Source organism: Bos javanicus, chromosome 5 (genome assembly GCF_032452875.1).
Source record: "Bos javanicus breed banteng chromosome 5, ARS-OSU_banteng_1.0, whole genome shotgun sequence".
Taxonomy (NCBI): Eukaryota; Metazoa; Chordata; class Mammalia; order Artiodactyla; family Bovidae; genus Bos; species Bos javanicus.
In genome coordinates, this window is record NC_083872.1 from 110019158 (window position 1) to 110043388 (window position 24231).

General features: G+C 55.1%; 1 protein-coding gene across 4 annotated transcripts in view; it reads left to right on the forward strand.

Moving 5' to 3' along the window:
• TRIOBP (TRIO and F-actin binding protein) overlaps positions 1 to 23323 on the forward strand; it is a 59137-nt gene extending 35814 nt beyond the window's left edge. For 3 of the 4 annotated variants that reach the window (XM_061418453.1, XM_061418450.1, XM_061418451.1), the window contains 13 exons: positions 3778 to 3834; positions 6474 to 6542; positions 6667 to 6756; positions 7127 to 7236; positions 8866 to 9391; positions 10035 to 10145; positions 15770 to 15917; positions 17652 to 17754; positions 18555 to 18714; positions 18795 to 18908; positions 19898 to 19984; positions 20827 to 20990; positions 22610 to 23323. In XM_061418453.1, the coding sequence (XP_061274437.1) occupies positions 3778 to 3834; positions 6474 to 6542; positions 6667 to 6756; positions 7127 to 7236; positions 8866 to 9391; positions 10035 to 10145; positions 15770 to 15917; positions 17652 to 17754; positions 18555 to 18714; positions 18795 to 18908; positions 19898 to 19984; positions 20827 to 20988 (1737 nt within the window). In that variant the 3' untranslated portion in view covers positions 20989 to 20990; positions 22610 to 23323. Of the gene's footprint in view, positions 1 to 3777; positions 3835 to 6473; positions 6543 to 6666; positions 6757 to 7126; positions 7237 to 8865; positions 9392 to 10034; positions 10146 to 10700; positions 11655 to 15769; positions 15918 to 17651; positions 17755 to 18554; positions 18715 to 18794; positions 18909 to 19897; positions 19985 to 20826; positions 20991 to 22609 lie in introns of those variants that run through there. The other variant, XM_061418452.1, reaches the window with a different exon arrangement.
• The last annotated feature ends 908 nt before the right edge of the window (positions 23324 to 24231 follow it).

Consider the following 24231-nt stretch of genomic DNA (forward strand, 5'->3'; position numbering starts at 1 on the left):
GCAGCCTCCCCTCCCCTGTCTGGGAGTAGAGAGGGATGTGGGGGGAGGAGCTGAGTCAGTGTCTTCCACCCCACCCCCCCATCCCCGCCTTAGGCTAGTGGAGAGTGGTTGCATTGCCTATGGGGTGCCTGCCAGGCCCTGAAACTGGGTGCTGTCACATTACCAGCTTGGATCCCTGCAGGTTGATGGTAACTCCCGGTCTAACCCATGAGGACACTGATGAGTTCACACTGTAGGTAGTGAACTTATGTGCCCTGGGTGACATGGCCCGGCCCTGGCTGAGCCAGAATTTGTAACTTGGTCTGTCCTAGTTTTGTCTCAGGATCGGATAAATGTACATAGTTGCCTTTCCTGGGGAAGCACATGCTGAACTCAGGTAAGGCTGCCAGAAGCAGCATGTGGGGGCCCATCCCAGCTGGTGGGAAGAGGCTTCCCGAGGGAAATGACTTCCTGGGACTATAGGACTTTGTCAAATGGAGAGGGATTGTGGCGGGGTGGGGTGTACAGTGTGGACCAAGGCTGGTGGCCGTATTTGGGGAATGAAATGGTGAAAACATAGAAAAAGGACTTGGGAAGGAGGGCCTCAGAGGCCAGGAAGAGCAGCTTGGGCTTGTTCAGGGGCACTGGAGAGTTATGAAAGGTTATGGAGCAGAGAGGAGGCTCGTAATGACCTTTGACAGTGTTTACCGGATTCATCTTGGCTGCTCTCAGACCTGAGCCCACTCCAGGCTAGTATCCTGCCCATTGCTTCTTCACATCCTCTTCCTCTCTCCTGGCCCCATCTCCCTGACTTCAACCTCAGAAATCTGAACGAGCAAGTGGCAACGGTGCTATGAACGTGTCAATGCTTAGAGGCTTCAGGAAGCTGGGCCTGGAGTCAGGCTCTGCTCCACCTTCTTTTGCCTTAGCTGGGTGCAGTCTTGCCCCTGGAGCCTCATCCTCAGCCGCTGCCTGGCATCAAATTATACACCTGCTCACTTGTTTATTGTCTCTCTCCAGAGTTCCACCAGGCAGGGGCTGCATCTTTTGTTCACCGCTGATTTCCTGGTGTAGAACAGGGCCTGGTTCAAAAAAATAAGAGAGAGATGAAAAGAAAGAAGGGAAGAAAGAAATTTGTATGAATGTCCCGAGTCCTAAGATCTTGTCGGGGGGTGAATAGCGCGTGTCCCTGATGGAGTTGCTTCTGGTCTAGCCTTGAGGGATAAGTGAGTGGCTTCAGGATGATCACAGATGCCACAGAGGCCCTGGGAAGTCATCTGGTGTGGTGTGTACTGGGAAAGGTGCCTCGGAGGTGGCAGTGAAGCCAGGTCTCAAGGCATGAGAAGGGGTCTGCCTGGGTGAAGGAGGTGGAGGAGGCCTTGTGTTTCAAGCAGAGGACATAGGTGTGTGTGGAGGGCCCCAGTCCTGTGTGGGGGATCAGAGAGGAAGTGTGATGACGTAAACCATGGGGCCCCCTAAGCAGGGGTGAGGCCAGGCTGAGGCTTTCGTGCTGTCCTGAGGCAGCCGGACCTTGTTCTGAAGCCGTCCCTGAGGCTTTGAGGCAGGCCTGTGACACTAGGCCTTTGGGAGCAGGTCCCCTGCCAGAGCGCGCACACAGGGGGCGGCGTCCATGGTCCAGGCTGGCTTGAGGCACAGTTGACCTGTGGTCAAAGGAGGGAGGGCTGCTGTGAGGTGCTATCAGTGCTCCGGAGGGGAAAAAAGGGGGAAAGGGAGCTTCCTGCAGGTGGAGGGAAGGTATCTGGGGCTGAGGAGCCATGTGTGAAGTTACAGGGGGCAGGGAGTTAGGTTCTCTGACCTTTTGACCCTTGGGGGCTTCCCAGGTAACTGCAGGACCTCGCCCGCCAGAAGGTTTAAAAACTCACACTGGTGGCCTTCTCTCCCCAAGGTCACCATCCCATCTCATGCCTGACAGTGTGTGGGTACCAGTGTTTCTGTGTGTAGTTTCTCTCATGGAACTTGGGGGAGGGCAGGACCCCCCCCCATCATTTGCCACATCAAACATCTGGGCTCAGGGAGGGGATGTGACTTAGGAAGGTCACTCTGCTTCCCAGGCAGCCCTCGGGGTCCCAACCTGTCATTCCTGCCCTTCCTCAGCCTCTGGAAGCCCATGACTCTCCCAGCCCCAGCTTGGCTGTCTTGATTGGCTGGGTGGTCAGCTGGTCCTTCCTGGGGAGCTCTCCCCAGGTCTGCACAGTGATGCCAGCTCTGTGGTCCATCCTAAAAAGCCTGGCTCCTCAGCTGCCAGGAGGTGGGGTGGGAACAGCCCTCAAAGCACAGGAATTTAGATCAGGGAGGTAGAGGGAGGGTGGATATTTAATCAGCAGGTTTCCCCTGGGGTCACAGCATGCCAGGCCCTGAGGCCACGGGAGGCCCCTGTCTGCACATGGATCCAGATGACTTGGTGGCCCTGAGCATGGCTATTGGTCTTCAGTCTGAGCTTAGAACCGCCCTGGGCAGCTTCTGGCCCACGTGGGGAACAGGGCGGGGAAGAAGAGAAAGCAGACAGGGCGTACACAGCCTGGGGTTTCCCAGGTCTGAGCAGAGCCCGTGTCCCTTCCGTCAGACAGGTCTGCAGGGAAGGGCATGATGCAGGGGTTGGGCCGCCAGCCTGCCGAGATCCAGGGGCCTTGGTCCCAAGGCCATGGCTGAGGGTGGCTCAGGAGGTCCAGGCTGCTGGCCCAAGCCCCTCTCAGGCCTCTTCCTCCACCGGAGGAAGAGGAAAATGGGGCTTCCTCAGAGGAAAGCGGGTCAGGGCAGGTGGCCAGGTCAGGTGGCTCCAGTTTCCAGGTTTCCAACCATTGGCACCATCCACCCCACTGAGCCATGCCACCCGCTCCCTCCACGCAACCAGACACCTTGGCCCGGTGGAGCTGTGATGCAGGTGCTGATAGGTGGGCTCAGAGCCATGGCAACAGGTGGCAGCCTCCTCCCTGCCGGCCAGCTTGGCCCACCAGCGAGCAGGAGCTGAGACAGCAGGGGGACCGGGACTTAGACGAGAGAGAGAGGTCTCCCCAGCAGGCCAGGAGGGTCTGAGGATTGGCCTGGCCAAAGAAAATGCGCAGATGAGCAGTTTTGTCCTCTAGGGGCTAGGCCGGGGGGACCTAGCTCCAGGTCCCTATGGAACATGCTACAGCTGGGAGCCCCCAGACCCCGGGGCCGTGCCCTCCTGGGCAGCACTCGGCAGGTAGGACTTGCCAGAACTGAGGTACCCTCTCCCCGGCCCTTCCAAGAGCTGGGGGCGCCCAGGGGGTCTCAGACCACACCCTGGGCCTGGCTCCATCTTTCAGGGTCTCCAGGAGACGAGGAAGGGCAGGGCTGGTTGGACCACGGGAGGGTTATTAGGTTGGGGGTGGGTAAGATCATTAGGGCATTATCTGCCTGGGCCTCATTGAGAGAAACTGGACAGTTCACTCAGCCCTGCTGATCTGGCCTGTCCTCTGACCTCTGTAAGGGTTCCTTGTTCCAGGCAGAGTTCTCTCCCCTCTCTCTCTCCCTCTCCTCCACACTCAGGTGAGGAAGCAGGCTGGCCGTGGGGGGAGCCTGGAGGTCTGTGGTGGACGGCCAGTCACCCAGCCCACCTCTCAGAGGTTGCCAGATGTTCAGGAAGGGGACCAAGGCTGCTTCAGTGGCTGGGAGCCTGCCTGGATTTGGGGGGTTATCTGGGTCCTCAACCCTCCTTCCTGGCTTCCCAGGACTCTTATAGGACTTAGAGCAGGTAGGATGAGCCCCTTTGGTTCTCGCTGGGCCTGACTCACCTGCCACCCCCTCTCCCCATAGCCCGATCTGCTAAACTTCAAGAAGGGATGGATGTCTATCTTGGATGAGCCTGGAGAGGTAGGAGGGCTGTGGTGGGGTGGGGTGAAGGGTAGGGGGTGGGCAGTGGGGTTGCTGCAGGGCCCTGTAGGGTCCTGGGGGCTGCCCAGGTGGCTGAGCAGCTTCCCTGGCCTGTCCAGCCATCTAGAGACCCTGGCTTCTGGATGGAGGGGTTAGAGGGTGAGGGCCAGAGTGGGAACCCTGAGGGGGATGTTTCTTGTCCTGCTGGAAAGAAGGCCTTGGGCTGCGGGGTGGGAGGCCAGAGGCTGCTAGTCATCTCAGTTTCATGAAGCAGCCTGCAGTATGTAAAGGTCACCAGGATGGTGGCCTCCTGGCCCTTCACGCCCTGCACCCCATTCTCTCTCCTCACCAAGAGCCCCTAGGCCCTTCCACCTCTTGACGACCCTGGCTGGGTATCTGAGGGTCTGGAGTGGAAGGGTTCACAGAGATCATCCAGCCTGAGATGTATACAGATTCCCAAAGGCTCAGCCGTGCAGCAGCTCCCCCCAGCCCTGGGGTGGGGGCTCAGAGTACATTCCTTGAAGTCTCACCAACCTGGGGCCCCAGTGAGTCACAGCTTCTTCCAGCCTCAGTGGCCTCATCTGTGAAATGGGCATGCTGGGTAGTGAGAATTCTTTCCAGGCTGGATAACAGTCACAGAGGTCAAGCACATAAAATGTTCCACAGAGCCCTCAGTGCCCCCTTGGGCCTCAGCTAATCACCCTTCCCTTTCTCTACTGTGTGCATCCTTAGAGCCAGAAGGGACAGTAGCTTTTCACCATTCTACCCTTCTGGCTGCCAGGCTGGAGGTGGAGCTGGCCTCCTGCCCACCCAGCCTGGGAGGGGACGTCTCCCTGCCCGGGTCCTGCATGCGCCCGCAGCTTGGGTCTGCATGCAGCCCGCATGCCACGGAGGGCTTGAAGCCAAAGGGAATCTCATTGTATTCCCTACCCACATGCTTTATTCCCTCTAGCCCACAACCTTCTGAACCCGCTGCCTGCTTGCCAGCCCCCTGGTGGCTGGGCTCCAGGCTCACACAAGGCCGGGCATCCCGCCAGTGACCCTTCCCAGCCTCCCCACCCAGGGTCTCTGGAGGGTAGAGATTATGAGCCCCACCCAGAACTGGCCATTACTCATTCTCTTTCACAGGGTTTTGGAATGTCCGAGCTGGAAGGGCCCTGGGAGTTCAGCCAGCCCGACCCCGTGGCGCACAGACAGGAGACAGGCCCGCAAGGGCTTTGATCTCTTCCAGGCCCAGCAGCACCTTGGGCAAACCCAGGCCTAGAACTTGGGGTGCCTGAGGCCCAGAGTTCCGGCCAGTTGCCATCCCAGGCAGTCATAGACCAAGCCTGGAAGGGCCTAAGAGATCTTTGGGCCTGAACCCCTGCCCCACTTGACAGAGGAACAGTTGTCCTGTGTGTAGCAGCTCGGGTCACTCAGAAGAACAGCGTGGTTCTAACAGAGCCAGTCTCTCAGAACAATCCCCGACACCCTAGTGCCTGACCACACGCCAGGTGCCATGAGAGACATTCCGGGGAGGGTTAGGAATTTCTGACCTCACCAGGAGGCTTAGGGACTACTTAGCCCTACTTTACAAGTCAGAAAACTGAAGCTCAGAGAGGTTGAGACACTTGACTAAAGACACACAGCTAGCAAGGGATGAAATAGCTGTCACCCAGGTCTCTTGGATGCTGAAGTCCTATTTCTCATGGGAGGCCAGTGTGGAAAGAAGTAGAAAGTATCATCCTGGCATATCCTTGAAAACTTAACCATCTTCTTGAGGAAAGAAAACCAAGTACTTGAAGTATTAACAACCAGAGCTTGGCAATGCGGGGGAGCTGCAGAGGACATGGGCTGACCCTGGCAGTGGGTGGATCTTGACTGGCATTCCAGTGAGTGGCCAGAAGCCCGGACGTGAGCTGAGCTTGGCACTTTCATATCAGGCTGTTCTGATGCCCCCACCCCTCGCCTACGTGTCCTGCCAACCTAACCCCATCTGCAGCAGAGAGAAGCATTGCAGAAAGGTGCCCACATCATAAATGTACAGATAATGCATTCTCATAGCTGCACATATACGTAACCAGCACCTAGATCAAGAAACAGAATATGACCAGCTCTCAGACACTTATCCCTGGGCCCCCTTCTGGTCCTCTCTGGGAGACTTGTCCTTGGCTGTTGGGGTGATCAATCCAGGAGTAGCATATGGAAGAAAACTCTTGAAGTCCTGGCCCCTGGCTTGCTAGGCAAATGCCCTTACCCAGGTCACAATCCCTTCCTGGACTGCACTGGGCAGGATTTGCGTATAGGAACCTTGATGATCTTGGCGGAAAGGATCAAGAGGCCTATGGAATTGTCAACAAATCAGGGAAGGGCTCTCAGAAAGAAAGGGAGGGTGTAGTTAGTGAAGAGAAGCCAACCATTTCACAGATGCTGCTCCCGAGGCTCAGAGAGGGAATGGAGGAGCTAACTACAAATGTGGATTTTGTGACTCTGCACTGTCCCCTGACCCCCACCCCTCAGCCCAGCTGATGAGGGTGCCGGGCACCTGCTGCAAGCCGAACAGTTGACCTGGAACCACCCAAGATGCCTGTGGAATGATGCACAAACACACACTCATTCCATGCCCCCGACCCTTACTCACCGCCATCTCTCCTTCGCAGTGGAAGAAGCACTGGTTTGTGTTGACCGACTCAAGCCTCAAGTACTACCGGGATTCCACCGCTGAGGAGGTGAGACAATGAAGTGGGAGGGCTCCTTCCCCCATCAGGTTCCAGGGGCCCCCTGGTAGGGGGTCAGGGGGTTCAGGGAGGGATCCCTGGAGTCCATGGACCATCATGAGCCCTCCTGCTGCAGGCGGATGAGCTGGACGGCGAGATCGACCTGCGCTCCTGCACGGACGTCACCGAGTACGCGGTGCAGCGCAACTATGGCTTCCAGATCCACGTGAGCCTGCGGGCTGCTGCGGGCGGTATCCCTGGAGGGCCCCCAGAGGAGGCGTGGGGGTGGAGTGTGGCTCACCAGACTGGCTCCCATCACTCATTTCCCCAGAGACCTTGTCCTCAGAGCCAGCGAGAAGCTCTGCTGCCAACACCGAGCTTGTCTGGGGCAATCCCAGGAATCACTGGCAAGCCGATTCGAATGTTGGAGAGACTGTGGAGGGGATGGGGCTCTTCCAAGGCTAGGAGGAGAGGGTGTGCATCCTCTGCTCACCTCCAGGCTCGAGAGGAGGGAAGGGCACCTCCCCGGGGCCCAGAGTGGGGAAGGAGCAAGGAAGCTGGCCAGGTGGCAACCTACCTGTGGGGTGGACTTGCAGACCAAAGACGCTGTCTATACCTTGTCGGCCATGACCTCGGGGATCCGGAGGAACTGGATCGAGGCTCTGAGGAAGACTGTGCGTCCCACCTCAGCCCCAGATGTCACCAAGTATGTGCTGGGCTGGACTGGGGACTTCGGGGAGGCGCTTACCATCCCCCCAGCCCTGCATCCTGAATGGGTGTCCAGTGCTCGCCTGAGGGCCCTGGGCCTCAGTTTCTCTGCCAAAAAAATAGGGAGGTGGGGGAGGGGGCAGTGGGTATCTGTGGCACTCATCCAGAAATACCTTGAGCTTTGGAGGTTGACTCATCCCACCCTGAAAGGGTGGGGAGAGGCCTCGGCTCTTTGGAGAAGTGCCGCTGAGTCAAAGGGCCCGTGAGGTGGCTGATTGTCTGTGTGCCTAGGGGGCTGTGTCTGAGCCTGTGTCAGGGAGAGGGGATGGCTACTTAGTCTGGGTGGGGGACTCACTCCCTGTGGAGGTCGCTGTGGGGAGAGGGGCGGGAGGGTTGAGTGACCTGGTGGTAGAGCCCCCACACAGTATAAACCCCAGATGTGGGACTTGCCTGGCAGTCCAGTGGTTAGGACTCTGTGCTTCCACTGCAGGGGGGCATGGGTTCTATCCCTGGTGAGGGAGCTAAAAGTCTCCCATGCCACGCAGCACACCCAAAAAGTAAATAAAAATAAATTTAAGTAAGCCTTCTTTTTAAACAAACAAAAAGCCCAGATGTCTCTGAGGGTCAAAACTCTGGCTGTTGGGCAGCAGAAACTGAAGCTTGATATTGAGGGGGCACAGAGTGTGTGTCTGCCTGCCCAGCCACACCCTGGCTGGCAACCTTAGGCCAGTTGCTGTCTGGACTGAGATTCAGATTCCTCACCTGTCACGCCAGGTGTCGTGTGAGGATATGCACAGAGGCGCTTTATAAACTCTTGCCCACTGTGCAGCTGGACTATGGTTTACTGTATAGGCTTCACTGGTATAGCAAAGAAACCCCAAACACAGGTTCATGCAAGGGAGAGGTTTATTTCTCACTCCAGCCCAGACCTGGTGGGGCGGCTGTGCAGCCCCTAGCCCCCAGCCTTGACTCTGGGCCAGAACACTGCTCACATTCTCACGGGTCCAAACCAGGAGCCAGGCCAGGGCACACCTGGTCCTTTGAAGGGTGCCGCCTCTCACTTGCACTGGGCAGAGTGGTCACATGGCCACTTGTAGCGGCAAGGGACACTTTAGTTTCTGGCCAGGTGACCACGTACCCAGTGTTGCTATGGAAAAAGTGTTGCTATGGAAGAAGTTGTTATGTGTCTCCACAGTTTGTGCCTGTGTAGCCAGAGGCCACTGTTCACCTCACCTGCAGTGCCCCTGGGCATCTCCCCTATTCCACTGAGCCTCTTGAACCCAGGGCCTTGTCTCCCACCACACCCTTAACGCTGATGCTGCCATCACCATTCACAAAGGCCTTGCACACATTCACTCATCTAGTCCTCACGTCCCTCCTGTAAGAGGCATTGTTGTCCCATATTACAGATGAGATGACTGAGGCTTAGAGAGGGCGGCCAGGTTCCCTGGAAGTGGCCGAGCTGGGATGGTTCCCAGGATCTGTTAATGATGGAGCGGTAGTTCTAACCTGCTTCCTCCACTGGGGTCTGTCCCCAGGCCCCGACGCTCGGGTCACACTCCAGAAGTGCTTGTTTTGGGACCAAGCAGGCCAGGTCCCACCTGACGTGGCTCTGCTGGCCCCCTAGGCTCTCGGACTGCAACAAGGAGAACACGCTGCACAGCTACGGCACCCCAAAGGGCTCCCTGAAGGCAGGGGAGCAGCGGGTGGGCTCTGAGGTCATCAGCCGGGGTGGCCCCCGGAAGGCAGACGGGCAGCGGCAGTTGCTGGACTACGTGGAGCTCTCCCCGCTGACTCAGGGCTCCCCACAGCGGGCCCGCACCCCAGCCCGCACCCTCGACCGCCCAGCCAAGCAGGAGGAGCTGGAGCGGGACCTGGCCCAACGCTCCGAGGAGCGACGCAAGTGGTTCGAGGCCACGGACAGCCGGGCCACGGAGACACCGGCAGGTGAGGGTCCGCGCCGGGTCCTGGGCGCCCCCCTGACCGAGGACCAGCAGAGCCGGCTCAGCGAGGAGATTGAGAAGAAGTGGCAGGAGCTGGAGAAGCTGCCCCTTCGGGAGAACAAGCGGGTGCCTCTTACTGCCCTGCTCAACCAAGGCCGCGGGGAGCGCCGGGGGGCCCCAAGCGACAGCCAGGAGGCGCTGGAGAAGGAGGTAGGCGGGCACGGCTGGCCTCTGGGAGCCTCCTCACCCCACCAGCGCCCTTAACATCCCTGCACTCATGCTGTAGCGTTAGTTCTTGCATACCTACGGGGACTGGGGAGTTCACCCCTGAGCCATGACACCAGATGCCTTGTAAACTGGACTTCTTTCCTGGACCTTGGGGATCTTTTGTTTTTGTTTGTTTTTCCCCATCTTTGTTCTGTCCTCAGCAATCCCAGAGAAGGGAAGGGGGAAGAGAAGGGAGCGACCGTTTATTGAGCACCTTCTGCATGCCAAGCCTTGTACTAGGCCCTCCTTACTTACATTGGCTCATGCAGTCCTCACCTGGTCACATGGCCGTTTCATGGTCCCATAGGGTAGACCGCCTCACTGTTTCTCTGATGGGAAACTGAGGCTCCAAGAAGTTTCCTCCCACCTGTATAATAGGTAAATATCTGTGACTGTGGTATCCTGCTCCCAACCCTGTTAAGCCTTCTTCTCTGGGCCAGCGCTCTCCTGGGTCCCTGACCTGGCCATCCAGGAAGCACCTGGAACGTCCCCCTTGCCCGTGTGTCCACACCAGGGCCACTTCATCCCGCCAGCTCCATTCTCCTTTTAAGACCCTCACTGACCTTGCCTCCCCCCATCCCCGTAGGTCCAGTCCCTTCGTGCCCAACTGGAGGCATGGCGTCTCCAAGGGGAGGCTCCTCAGGGTGCACCCAAGTCCCAGGAGGACGGCCACATACCCCCCGGCTACATCTCACAGGTAAGGCCATGGAGCTGTTGTGTTGGGGGGTGGGGATGGGTTTCTGGTTGCCGTGTTTTGAGAAAACAGCTGATATTCTGGGAGCCCTTCCTATACCAGAGTGGAACCCGGGTGAGGCCTTTGATGTGCACCATCTCACTTAATCTCCCCAGAGGGTGGACATGAGGACTGTGCCCATTTTGCAGACAAGGCCACTGAGCTATAAGAGGGTATGTGACTTGCCTGAGGTCAACTGGCCTGCAGATGTCAGAGGTGGGATTTGAACTTGGGTCCAGCTGACTGCAGAGCCCATGCGTGAGCCCCCACGTGACCTTTTGTACTTAGACTCCCTTCCTCTGTACTGCTCTGGGGAAGAGGGGCCTGATGGAGCATGGGACCCCCAGGGGGCAGGCTCCTGGAAAGTTAAAGTCACTCAGTTGTGTCTGACTCTTTGCGACCCTATGGACTATACAGTCCATGGAATTCTCTAGGCCAGAATACTTTAGTGGGTAGCCATTCCCTTCTCCAGGGGATCTTCCCAACCCAGGGATCGAACCCAGGTCTTCCACATTGCAGGCGGATTCTTTACCAACTGAGCCACCAGGGAAGGCTAGGCCCCTGGGAGTCGCTCCCTAAACACTGGAAAATCCTGCCAGGCGGAGGCCCTGAGCAAGGTGGTCTACAGGACATGAGTGCCTCCAGTGGCCCTCGGGGGACGCACGGCCTGCCTAGGACAGCGACTCTCAACAAGGGTTGATTTTGTTCCCCTGGGGACATTTTGGCCGTGTCCAGAGACACTTTTGATTGTCATGTCCGGGACAACTAGTTCTCCAGAAAAAAATACGTGTGCGTGTACACACTGTCACACTTATATATGTTTATTGTAAATTTTACTGATACAGAGCATGTTTAGTGTGCAACTTACAAATAAAAAATACGTCATGCTTCTATTGTGAATTCCATATTACAAATTGATTTTTCTCAGAGTACTGTTGTTGATTTCTCCAAATGCTCGTATCCACAGCAAACTGACAAATGAGTGTCGTTCTAACATGAATGTTGGTTGGCATTTTTTTGTGTGTGAATGAGTATGACAGCCAGATATATGCCTAAACTTTACTTGGTCAATGTCATGAGCAACTTCTTTGCTGAACTGAAAGATACTTTACTCTTGAGACTATTTGAAAGTATTCTTTTGAGGACATTTCTTGGGGTTTTGTTCTGTGTACAATGTAGCAGTCTGAGCTAGTACACATTTTGAAGTTTAATCTGTACTGTGAGCGTTAATAGCTTTTTCTCATCATTTGGTTAAGTCTGGACAATCAACAAAACAGTAAATCAAGCTCTGATTTGTAATGTTTACCAGTTTCCATGGTGTAAATATTCCTGCTATGGCTGATGTCCCTGAACAGAGTTGGGAAACTGCACCGAGCATCATGTGGCATTTCCACCCTGCAGATACAGGACATGTAAATAACCTCAGAGCATAGCTAATAATAAAATGCAGTGACATAATTAGGAGGTAATGAATCTTGAGTATCAGCTTTGTTTTTTAACACTTACTTGGTTTTGTCTGCATTGGGTGTTAGTTGCTGCTTTCAGCCTCTTCACTGCTGTGTGCCGGCTTCTCTCTTGTTGGAACGCACAGCTTAGCTGTCCCTCAGCATGTAGGATCTTAGTTCCCCTACCAGGGACCAAACCCGTGTTCCCTGCATTGGAAGGCAGATTCCCTGGATTGCCAGGGAAGTCCCTCAGCCTTGTTTTTAATGCAACTAATTATAAGTTTATATAATTTCCGATAACAGCTATGCTAAATAGCTGCACCACAGAATTCCTAAAAATTTGACAATTGCTGTTCCCCAGATAGCACACCCTTGTCTGAAGCAAAAAAAAAGAAAAAAAGACGGCTGGGGTCCCAGGCTCTGGGCAGGGAGGCCTTCTAGAGATTCCGAGGGAGCGTGGGGCTCTCAGGAAGTGTTCCTGGAGCTGGGGGTGGGAGCGGGGGCTGAGGCAGGAGGGGGTTGCCGCTGGGTATTCATCAAGGAGACGCCCACTGCCGAGCTGAGAAGCTGGGATCGCGACCCACACACCTCAGGAGGTTTGGGGTCTGGGACGCGACATCAGGAAGGTGGGGTTAGTGTGCAGGGAGTCCTAGCACCAGGAGCTAGGACGCTGCTGAAGGAGGGGGGAGGGAAGAGGGTGGGGGTGGGGAGGGGAGCTTCAGGCTGGCCCACTGCCTCGAGGAAGGCAGAGGGGAGCTGGCCAGAAGCTGGGGCCACCGTGCAAGGCCAGGGGCCATCTGGGGCTGAGTGGTTCTGGAACATTCAGCTGAAGGGAGACCAGGGCTGAGGGGAGTTGGGGGTGTATTGTGGAGGGTGAGCCTGGGGATCACCTGATGTGGGGAAGGGGAAAGGGAGGGCCCAGTTATTGTTAGGGCTCCCTCGAGGCCAGAGGAAGGTGGGGCATCTCTAGATAGAGGGGCCAGCACCACCACCTGAGGCCTCCAGGCACCTCAGAGATGCCCCCCTACCCACCCCAGAGGGCTTCAGACTGAGCTTGGTGGACCCCTTGGACACCCCAGAGGCTGCCTTTTTTGGGTGGGTCCATCCACAGTTGTTGGTCCTAGAGCAGCACTGTCTTTGACTATTAGAACCTGCATTAATTTCCCTTGCAGGAAGGTTTCTGTCACTAAAACAAAGCTGGAAAAGCACTGCTCTGACTTCTCAGGGTACAGATGGGGAAACGGAGACCCAGAGAGGAGGCGAGTCCTCCAAGCTGGCAGCAGACTTGTGTCTGCAGTCCTGGCTTCCTGGTCCCCAGGCGCCCGCTGGGCTCCCCAAGGCTGTCAGTGTTTCATCCTGTTAGATTGGGATGGGCAGGGGTAGCAGGTGGAATGGGGGGTGAGAAGGGCATAATGGGGAAACAGTCCAAGACGGGGTAGGGGAGGGTACCCAAAAAGAGGAGCTGAACCGTCTGTGTCCCCTCAGGCCCCAGGGGAGGCAGCTGGAGAGTCAGTGGACCCTAGTGAGGTGACAGCAGGGCAGGGATTCCCAAGCCTGATATCTCAGGCCAAGGGGGTGCCCCCCTTCCAGCTTGTGGGGTTTGCTACTGCAGGACAGCAGCCAGGGGGCCTGGGGCTTCAGTGCCTACTACAGTAGCGGCCACGGGCACTTTACCTACTTTGATCCACATCAGTGGTGGCAGCCATCACACTTGGGCCCTCAGAAAGGCAGGTCAGAGGGAGCAGCGCCTGGCCTTCTAGGAGCCCCTCCTCATGGGCTAGTGCCCACCTCCTGACATCAGCCTCTGGACGCCGTATTGACTGACAGATCTGCCGGCCTGATGGGGCTCTTTAAGAACAGCAATCCCATCTCCTTTAGGCTCCTGTCTCTACAGGTGGGTGATCTCTACAGTGAACGCTGACTTAGCTCAGGGAGCCTTGAGAGTTGGTCTTATGGGGTCTGTATTACAGATGAGGAGATTGAGGCTGAAAGAGGGGAACAGGCTTGTTCGGGTTCACTCCGTGGTACAGCCAGGACTAGGACCCAGTCTGTGGAACTCCCAGGGCCATGTTCCATTGCCCCACCTGAGGGGACACACAGAGGCTCAGTGAGACAGGTGTCCCCTACCCACAGCTCGGAACACCTGGATCCTGGAGACCTGGCCCTTGTCCTTCCCCAGACTGGCCCATGCAGCCCCCCAGATGTGGCTGCTGGTGTGGTGGGGGTCATCCTCCGTCCCCAGCCATGAGGTGCCCTGTGCCTTGGGGGAGGACTCAGCCTCTTATCTGCATCGGGTCTCTTATCTGTGCCTCCCGTTTCTCCCTTGGCTCTTCCCCTTCCCTTTTGAATGATCTTAAACATATATTAATCATGTAAGAAATTTGTATACATTTTCAAAAATAATTTCAAACAAATCAAAATGTTAGAAACAAATGTGTGAACTCTCCTCCCCCTACTTGCTTCCAGCCCCAGGGGTTACCTTGGTTACCTTCTAAGCATATCTGTATAGTTTTCTGTTGCAGCTGTGATGAATTGCCAGAAACATAAGTAACACAATTAATCATCTCACAGTTCTGTAGAGTAGAAGTCTAACGTGGGTCTCCCCAGGCTATTAATAAAATCCAGGCATCCATGGGATCTCGTTCCTTTCCATAGGCTCTGGGGAGGCTCCATCTCCTCACCTTTTCTAGCGTCCAGCAGTCGCCTATATTCCTTGGCTCCTGGTCCCTTCCATCATCTTCAGAACTCGTGCAGGAGAGTCCGGTCCTTCTCTCTTCCCACTGGGCTCCTGCCTTAGTCCCCTCTCCCTCTCCCTGCTCTCCTGCCTCCTCTTCCACATCCAAGGACCCTGTGATTACTTTCGGCCCAGAGGATAATCTAGGATAATCTCCCTATTTTAAGGTCAGCTGATTAGCAATCACTAGTCCCCTGGGCCATGTAAGGTAACACATTCGCTGGTTCTCGGAGTAGGGCGTGGACATCTTCGGAGGGTCATCCACTCTACTTTCCAGGGTAGCCTTCTATACCTTTTTCTGTGGCCTTATGCACAGGTACTGAGACCTACAGCTCTTAAGTGTTTTTGGTCCGCGAATGGGGTCACGCCACGTGTATCATCAGAAACCAGCTTTCATGACCTAACTTTCGAGACACCTTTCCACAGCAGTCTGCGTGGGCGGCTCTGTCTTTTAACAGCTGCCCAGATCCTTTGTAAAGTGCAATCCCATAACTTATTTAAGGGCTTTCCTGTTAGGTACTTACCTTGTTTCCATTTTTCACCTGTTACCAACCTGGCCGCAGGCGATACCCTTGTCTAAGAGTCTTTGTACATGCGTGACTTTCTGTGGGGTCATTCCTAGGAGTGGACCTGCCAGGTTAAAGGGTCATTAAAATTTGATGACACCACCAAACTGCCCTTCACACACCCGGTTGCAGCTGACTCTCCCAGCAGTGGGTATTATCAGTCATTTAAAAACTTGCCGGTCTTGTCTGCACAGCCCCATTTTGTGCTAAGTCATCAATTTCAGTTTGCTTACTCAGCATCTGCCACAAGTCAGGCCTGGCCTAGACCCCAGGGACTCTGAACTGTATCAGATCTTCTTTGTTTGGTGGAGGTGGGGGGTGGGGATTTATAATCTGGCAGAAGCAGAGCCTTTAAAAACAGGGGAGAGGCTGACCAGAGTCAGAGCTCGGAGGATATTTAAGCCAGGCTGCAGGCCAAGTGGATTACCCGGGAAGAGAAAGTTGTAAAAGAAAGTTCCAGGCAGTGGGAATAACATGAGCTAAAGCTCAGAGGTGTGAACATGCCATGAGCTGTTTTGTTTTTTTTCTTTTTTAAGTAACTATGATGTTCCTTGGTTGGGGAGGACTTAGGTTGAGACCATCAGGGTTGGCAGACACTGGAGCAGGGACTTGCTCTGCAGGATGGGAAGCCCAGAAGGGTTTGAAGCAGAATGACAGGCTGGGGGTTGTGGGTGGCGGGGAGCAGGGGCAGATACAGGCTGATGATGCCAGGGTCTTGAGGGAGAGGTGGTGAAGCCTGGACCAGGGCAGGCCTGCCCCCGAGGCTTCTTGCCTCAGGCTGGGAAAGGGGCACTACCTGGGCCATGGGGGCAGCCCCGTGATGTCCTGGCCTCCCACCTGCAGGAGGCATGCGAGCGCAGCCTGGCAGAGATGGAGTCTTCGCACCAGCAGGTGATGCAGGAGCTACAGCGGCACCACGAACGGGAGCTGCAGCGGCTGCAGCAGGAGAAGGAATGGCTCCTGGCTGAGGAGACAGCGGCCACAGCCTCGGGTGAGGACCCTGGGCAGGAACGGCACAGCAGGGCCCGGCCCCATGAGCCTCCAGGCTGTGGCTCCTCTTGACTGGAGGTCTTTAAATAAGAGATGAGGGTCTGGTGCCAAACTTGGGGTGAGGGGTCAGGAGCCCCTAGATATGGCCTCTAACCCTACTTGCAAAGGGGAAACCAAGGCAATAATTGATTTCCCCCTACACACAGAGCATGGGTTAGGGTTAGAGTCTTCTCCTCGGGCCTGTGGCTACTGGGAGGCCCACGTCAAGCCACATACACACACACACTGAGCTGCAGCGTGTGTTTGTTTTCCACAGCCAAAAACCCGTGCCATGTGCTGGGGAGAGACTGGTCAGCCGCAGACCCTGCTCTTCTATGAGTGCCGTCTCACTGGGCCAGTGGGCTGGACCCAGGGGAGAGCAAGGCAAGGTGTCGTCGGCATTTAACCAAACCCTGTTACACACACGAGCAACCTTAGTCCTTGCAGTGCCCCAGGGAGTGAACCCATTTCACAGATGAGGAAGCTGGGGCTCAGAAGTTAGCAACTTATCCCAGATGACATAGCTTGGAGGTATCAGAAGATGGAGCTGGAGCACAGAGCACTCTGACTACAAAGCCATGCTCTAAACCCTTCCCTCTGCTCTTCCAAGTCAGAAATAGGTATACCCAAGATTCTGGCCAGCTTTCCCTCTCTGTCCCCTGCAGACCTGCTGTGTGTGTCTGGCACATTCTAGACACTTCCATGGGGTTTGCAGAATAATAGAAATGATGAAAGAGGTCATGTGATTTGGAACTTGCCACCTGCCAGTGTTCAAGAACTCAAACTGAGGGCCCCTCGTCCCAAACCCTGGGGTCAGTGTGTTTTGCATTTTAGGAAGATAACCCAGGATATCCTCCCCCAGCAGGGTCTGGGTTTCACCTTGAAATCTAGCACTAAGATTTTGCAGTGAAATTTCTGTGTTGCTCTTAAGTGGGATAATAATGACCAGAAATAGCCTTGAATCTGTTCAGGTTGGGGATTGCACCAAAAGAATTATGAAACACTTGCAGTGTTCAGAGCTTTTGGATTTTGGAATTATGGATAAGACTATGAATGAGGACTTGTTTAATCCTCACAACAGCACTGTGTGAGTGTGGAAAGAGACTCAGTCCTTGGGGGCTTGCAGACTGAAAATAAACCAGTGGGGGCCAGTGTCTGAGTACTGCCTCTGTGCCAGGCATTGTTCTATTCTGCATGCTCTACGCACATCTCCCAGTAACCCATGAGGAAAGGCGTTTTTTGTTAACCTTGTTTTATAGATAAGGATTCAAGGCACAGAGGGGTTAGGTCCCTTGCACAAAATCACACAAATTTGTACCGGCCACAGAGCCAGTGTTCTTGACTATTTGGCTGGGCCAGGCAGATGGACCTTGTTAAAGAACCTTCCAGGCTCTGCAGGGAGGACTGTGTGTAGTCCTATCCAGAAATCATGAATAACAAGAGGTACTGGTGGTCAGACACTGAAATGTCTCCCCAGCAGAGTCCTTCAGACAGGTTCTGTCATCCTCCTGTGGTAGACAGGCTCAGAGAGGTTGAGCAGCTTACCCAGAGCCACTCAGTCCATGACACAGCCCAGCCCAGCACTCTTTGCTTATCACTCTCTGCCCCTGTCTCCACTCGGAGTCCTAGAGGAAGTGGAACTTGTTGCTCCTGACCCCTCCCCAATCTCCCTTCTACCTCTCTGCCCTGCTTCCAGCCATTGAAGCCATGAAGAAAGCCTACCAGGAGGAGCTGAGCCGGGAGCTGAATAAGACACGGACTCTCCAGCAAGGTCCAGATGGCCTCCGGAAGCAGCACCAGTAAGAGGGTGATGGGGCCCTGCAGCCTGGGGGCAGGGCCTCCCTCTGAGCCAGGGGGCCCAGCTGTCCACTCTGCTGGTTATGAGTGAGGGACCTGTGCTGAGACCCCTGGGCAGGGGACCATGTTAGTTTGCCCCCAGCAGAAATTCCTGTTCCAGTCATGTGGCGTAGGGAACAGAAGCGGTAGGACCCCCCACACCAGTGCGCACAACTGTTCTCAGGCCCCTTCTTGTCTATCCAGTCTCAGTCTCCACTCTCTCTTCCCCTCTTTAGTGTCCCCTAGAGCTTGGCTTAGGGTCTTCCCTAGTGGCTCAGATAGTAAAGAATCTGCTTGCAATGCTGGAGACCCGTGTTCAGTTCTTGGGTCAGGGAGATCCCCTGGGGGAGGGCATGGCAGCCCATTCCAGTATTCTTGCCTGGAGAATCCCATGGACAGAGGAGCCCTGCAGGCTACAGTCTATGGGGTCGCCAGGAGTCGCACACGACTGAGTGACTAATGCACACACACAGAGTGGGGCTACAGTAGAAGCCGGTAGGTGTCCTTCCCTGTCAGAGCACAGCTCTGGAATCCTGGGGCTACAGAGGTGTTAAGAGATGGGCTTCTCCAACCCACCCCCCTCACAGAGGAGGCACCTACAACCCAGAGAGGCTGACACACCAGTTCACAGCCCCACAGTGGGCTGAAGGCAAAACTAGGGCAAGAATCAGAAGTCCTGAGCGGCTTCAAGTCTGCATGACCTGACCCGGCTTGGCCAAGGGCCAGAGAACCCGGGCCATCCTCCCTGACTCTACCCTGGCAGGTCAGACGTGGAGGCGCTGAAGCGGGAGCTGCAGGTGCTATCAGAGCAGTACTCGCAGAAGTGCCTGGAGATTGGGGCCCTGACGCGGCAGGCCGAGGAGCGTGAGCACACGCTGCGGCGCTGCCAACAGGAGGGCCAGGAGCTGCTGCGCCACAACCAGGTGGGCCTTGGCCCCCGGGGGTGGGGGTGGGGCGTGGGCATCCTGGCCCCCCCACACTGACCATCCCCCACCCCTCCCAGGAGCTGCACACCCGCCTGTCCGAGGAGATTGACCGGCTGCGCAGTTTCATCGCCTCTCAGGGGACGGGCAACGGCTGTGGTCGCAGCAGCGAGCGGAGCTCCTGTGAGCTGGAGGTGTGCCCACATCCCCCCACCCTGTGCCAGGCCTCCTAGCTGGGGCGTGGGGCCTGGGCCTGGGGAGGGTACCCAGACAGGCTGGGTCTGTCCTGGGGAGAGGACAGGGCAGCTCGGAAGGAGGCCTGCTGTGCACCCAGCACTCCTGGGTCAGCTGGGTGAAAGCTCTCCACCTGAGTCCTATCACCTACCTGCTGTGTGACCGTGGCAAGTCACCTCACCTTTCTTAGTCCTAGTGGCTCATTTGTAAAATGGAGCTAGCCCCTCCCTTACTGAGAGAAGCCAGAATGAGAAAATGTATATGTGATCCCAGGATCACCCTTGTCTTTGGTTGTATTTAACAAAAATTTGTACACAGCTTTACTCTCTGCCTGGCATTTCTATAAACCCTTGTATCTGCTAAATCATTGAAGCTTCTAGCAGTTTTATGAAAAAGATGCTGTTGCTCTCCCCATTTTACGGTTGAGGAAACTGAGACACAGGAAGGTCAAGTACCTTGCCCAGGGTCACATGGCTTGTCAGTGTGGGAGCTGGGATTTGAACCAGGCAGCCTGGCTCCAAAGCCTTAAGCTTTTAAGTCTCCCTCACCCTGCTGAACCTGTCTCCTTCTCGGTCAGGTCAAAATAGCAGTACCTGCTCATCAAGGTTTGGGGAGGTGTTAATGAGGAAGCCCAGCCCTCTCTAGCTCACAGTAGGGCCATACTGTGGCTTCTTTCCATGATCTTTGCCCTCAAGTTGAGGGCCTGGTGCTGTGTTGTGACCACAGCAGGGGTGACCATAAGATATCCACTCACATGGTACAGATGGGCTGAGAGAGCAAGGAGAAATCAGAGAGGGCTTCCTGGACGAGTCTTCCCCCAGGGACCCTGGTGCAGGTTAGGAGCTGCCTTCTAGGGGCCTAAAGCAGAGAGAAGTCAGGCTTTGGGGTGTGGTGGGCCAGGGTAGCTCTGGACTCTGGCCCCAGATCAGCCTGGAACCTGTGACCTCAGGTGCTGCTGCGAGTGAAGGAGAACGAGCTGCAGTATCTGAAGAAGGAGGTGCAGTGCCTCCGAGATGAGCTCCAGATGATGCAGAAGGTGAGTCCTGGCCAGCTGAGGTGCCAGAGGGGTGGGGAGCCCCTGGATCCAGCTGTGCCCTCATCCTGTGATCACCTGTTCTGTGTCGGCCACTCCTGGCCTCATCAGGCCCTCCCTGTACCTCCCCCATGTAGGGGTCAGTATTCCCATTTACAGACAAAGAAACTGAGGCTAAGAAAGGGTAAGTGATTTGCTCCAGGCCACCCTTGTTTTTATTGGGTTGGCCCAAAAGTTCTTTTGGGTTTTCCCGTAACATCTTATGGAAGGGACCTGAATGAACTTTTTGGCCAACCCAGTATTTAATCAGAAAATATTTATTGAATACCTACTATGTGCTCAGCACTATACTGGGTACTGGGTGACTTGCTGTGGACCAGACCAAAATCCCTGTCCTTGTGGAGTATGCATTCCAGTGTGGAGTATGCGTTCCCAGAAACCTGTGTTTCTGGGAGCTGGGGGACTGAGATTTGGGGCCCAATCTGACCCACCCTTGGTGCCGTGTCCATGTGTCTTTGACAACTCTCTGTGTGTTGGTGGTTCTGGGAGACTCCTGGAAGGGGCCCAAACCCTGGGCCGGGCTGACCTGCCCTCCCAGCCACTCACTTGCGTGTGTGGCCTCGGACAGAAGCTTCACCACCCTGAGCCTCGGCTCTCATCTTAAATGGGATGAAAATGATGCTGAAACCTGTGTCACTGGGTGGAGCAGGGGAACCTTCTGGGGAGGCCACCTAGAGGGAGAAAACCAACCGGGGGCCTTGGAGGGGCCTGGCTGTTTGTGCCGGCAGGTGGGCAGGGCCAGGAGGGAGGGCTCCCTGCCCTCACAATGCCTCCCCGGCCCTCAGGACAAGCGCTTCACCTCGGGAAAGTACCAGGACGTGTACGTGGAGCTGAACCACATCAAGACGCGGTCGGAGCGGGAGATTGAGCAGCTGAAAGAGCACCTGCGCCTCGCCATGGCTGCCCTGCAGGAGAAGGAGGCTGTGCGCAACAGCCTGGCCGAGTAGAGGTGGGCCCCACGGGGTGGGCACTGTGGGGCGAGCAGGGGGAGGCCGTCACAGGCGCCAGGCTGGAGGTGTGACCTCAAGGCTCATCTGCACCTGAAAGCCTGCGCTGCCCCCTGAGCCAGGGCACTTCCTCCTCCCAGCCTCCATTTCCCTATCTGGATGGGGGGACAGTGACGCTGGCAACTCGGGGCCATCCCGGGGATCCATCCGACTCTCCCAGAGGCTGCTCTGTGAGCTGGAGCGCGTTTCCTTCAGAGGTGGGCCAGCCAGTTCAAGTCTGTGATTATCGGCCCTGTCCCCGCCATGTGACAGTGGAAGCTTCTTAACACAGAGCCACAGCTGCAGCCCTGCACCGTCCACGCCCCTCCTCAGGGCTGGCAGTGCCCTAACTGATCAGCCTGGCTTGGGTGGCAGATCCGGTGTGGGTGTGCCTACCTCCTCATCAGACCCAGCAGCACAGCTCGCTGGTGTGTCTGCTAATCGCCCACAGGTTCCTTCCTCTGAGCTTCACACCCCAGACATCACTGGAGGCCGTGTTCTGTCCCACTCAGTTTCACAGTCGTCCCTGACTTAGCAGGGTCTGAGACTTTTTTTTTTTTGGTTGCACTGGGTCTTAGTTATAGCATGTTGGATCTAGTTCCCTGACCAGGGATTGAACCCAGGCTCCCTCCATTGGGAGCACAGACTCTTAGCCACTGGACCACCTGGGAAATCCCTCTGAGATATTTTTATGATGCTTTTCCTCCTGCCCTGTCTACCTGGAGCTTCCTCTTTGTAACACGTCCTTGGGGACTTCCTAAGGCACTCGGGAGAGGCCACCCTGTGGGCCAGGCGCGGGGAGAAGCCCAGAGGAGCAGGTCTGGCCCAGCCTTTGGGGTTGAGAGGCTTTAGAAGGGCCTGCTGGTCACACTTCCCTGGCCTTAGCCAGATCCCCTTACTCTGTTTATTGAATTGAAATGTAGTTGATTTACAGTGTTACAGTTTGCAATGTTATTTTAGTTTCTGGTGTATAGCAGAGTGATGCAGTTATATATACTGGGTTGGCCAAAAAGTTTGCATTTTTCTGTAAGGTGTTATGAACAAACTTTTTGGCCAACCCAATAGAAATACAGATATGTTCTTTTTCAGAATTTTTTTGTTATATTTTATTATAAGATATTGAATATAGTTTCCTGTGCTATACAGTAGGACTTTATTATTTATCTATTTTATATATGGTAGTTTATATCTGCTAATCCCAAACTCCTAATTTATTCCTCCCCCACCCCTACTTCCCACTTTGGTAACCATAAGTTTGTTTTCTGTGTCTGTGAGTCTGTCTCTGTTTTGTAAATTCCACATACAAGTCATATCATATGATATTTGTCTTTCTCTATCTGACTTATTCCACTTAGTATGATAAACTCTAGTCACATCCATGTTGCTGCAAATGGCATTATTTTATTCTTTTTTATGGCTGAGTAATATTCCATTGTATTAATATATGTATACTTTATCCATTCATCTGTCGATGGACACTTAGGTTGCCTCCATGTCTTGGCTATTGTAAATAGTGCTGCTGAGAACTTTGGGGTACATGTTTTTTTTCTAATTAGCAGACTCCCCCAATCTTGTCTTCTAGGTCCTCGTGGTCCAGCCCACTGCAGACCCCCCAGTCCAAGGGGACCAATCGCCTTCCTTCTCTGCTGGACGGACGTCAGAAGCCAAGCTTTCTTCCCACCCTCTGTGGGCTCACACCCACGTGCACTCACACCCACCACACACATGCACACACACACATACACACACATAGCAACACACACACATACACATGTACACTTTCTGCGTATCTGAGCGCGCCCCTAGCACTGGGTCTTACCTTGCACCTTCTTCAGGATTTTATATGTGAAGAGATTTTTATATAGATTTTTTTTTTCCTTTTTTTCCCCCAAAAACACTTTATACGTTTTAAAAAGCAATTCCTGGTGGCACATGCCTCCAGCACCAGCCCCCACTCTGTCCCCAGCCACCTGCTTGGGCTTCTGGGCCTGTCTCCCCATCTGGGGTCTAGCGGAGGCCTGGCAGTAGCTGTGGCAGGGTGGACTCGGTGGGAGAGGCAGGGAGCCGGCCACCCTCTTCCTACCCTACCTCCCACTAACTACTTCCTGCCCTGGGGGGGACCCACTCCCTGGGACTCTGGACAGAGGGACAGATGGACAGAGGGAGCCGGCAGCTGTCCCCACAGCCCTGCCCCCTCCTGTGAGGGGGTGCTGGGCATGGATCTGTGGGAGCCGCCCCGTGCAGGCATTTCTCTCCTGCTCCATGAGCCTTCTTAACTTAATAAAATGTTCTGGCAGCTCTGGTGTCCTGGATGGCCTACACAGGGTGGGTGGCAGAGGTTGGGGGTTCTTTTTTTTTTTAATTAGAGGATAAGTACTTTACAATATTGTGATGGTTTCTGCCATATATCATCATGAATCAGCCATAGGTACATGGGGGTATATAGGTAATATCTATCCTATATATGTAGTCCGCCAGACTCCTCCATCCATGGGATTCTGTAGGCAAGAATACTGGAGTGGGTTGCCATGCCCTCCTCCGGGGGATCTTCTTGATCCAGGTATTGAACCCTTGTCTCTTACATCTCCTGCATTGGCAGGCAGGTTCTTTACTACTAGCACTACCTTGGAAGCCCACGTAGGTATATATAGAGAGAGAGAGAGAGAAAGGCATCCCATATGTCCCCTCCCTCTTGAACCCCCCTCCCACCTTCCTCCCCATCCCACCCCTCTAGGTTGTCCCAGAGCACCAGCTTTGGGTTCCCTGCATCATACAGAAGACTGTCTCTATGGTTGGGGTTTCTTAAAGTGGCTTCACCACCCATACCCTCCAGCACTCCACCCTTCCTAAAGGAGTAGCATGTGGGCTTCTGAGGGTGGGGTTGAGAATCTGGTTTCTCCACCAGGCTTTGCAGCTCCACGTGGGGTTTGCAGGCCAGCAGGAGCAGCTGTGGTACCTGGGAGCTTGTGAGAAACCCCAAGTCCAGGCTCCGCCCTGACCTCCTGAGTCAGAATCTGCACTTTAACATGCGCCCCACGCCCCGCCCAGGGATCAGGGGCATCTCATTTTGAGAAGCCCTGAGTGGGCGCTGGGCCAGCCTTGGAGGAAGGACTGGGACCTGAGGCTTTGCCCATGACTGACCTTGGTCAAGCCATGCCCCTCTCTAAGAGCCTTAATTTGCTTCTCCATCAAATGAATATTTTT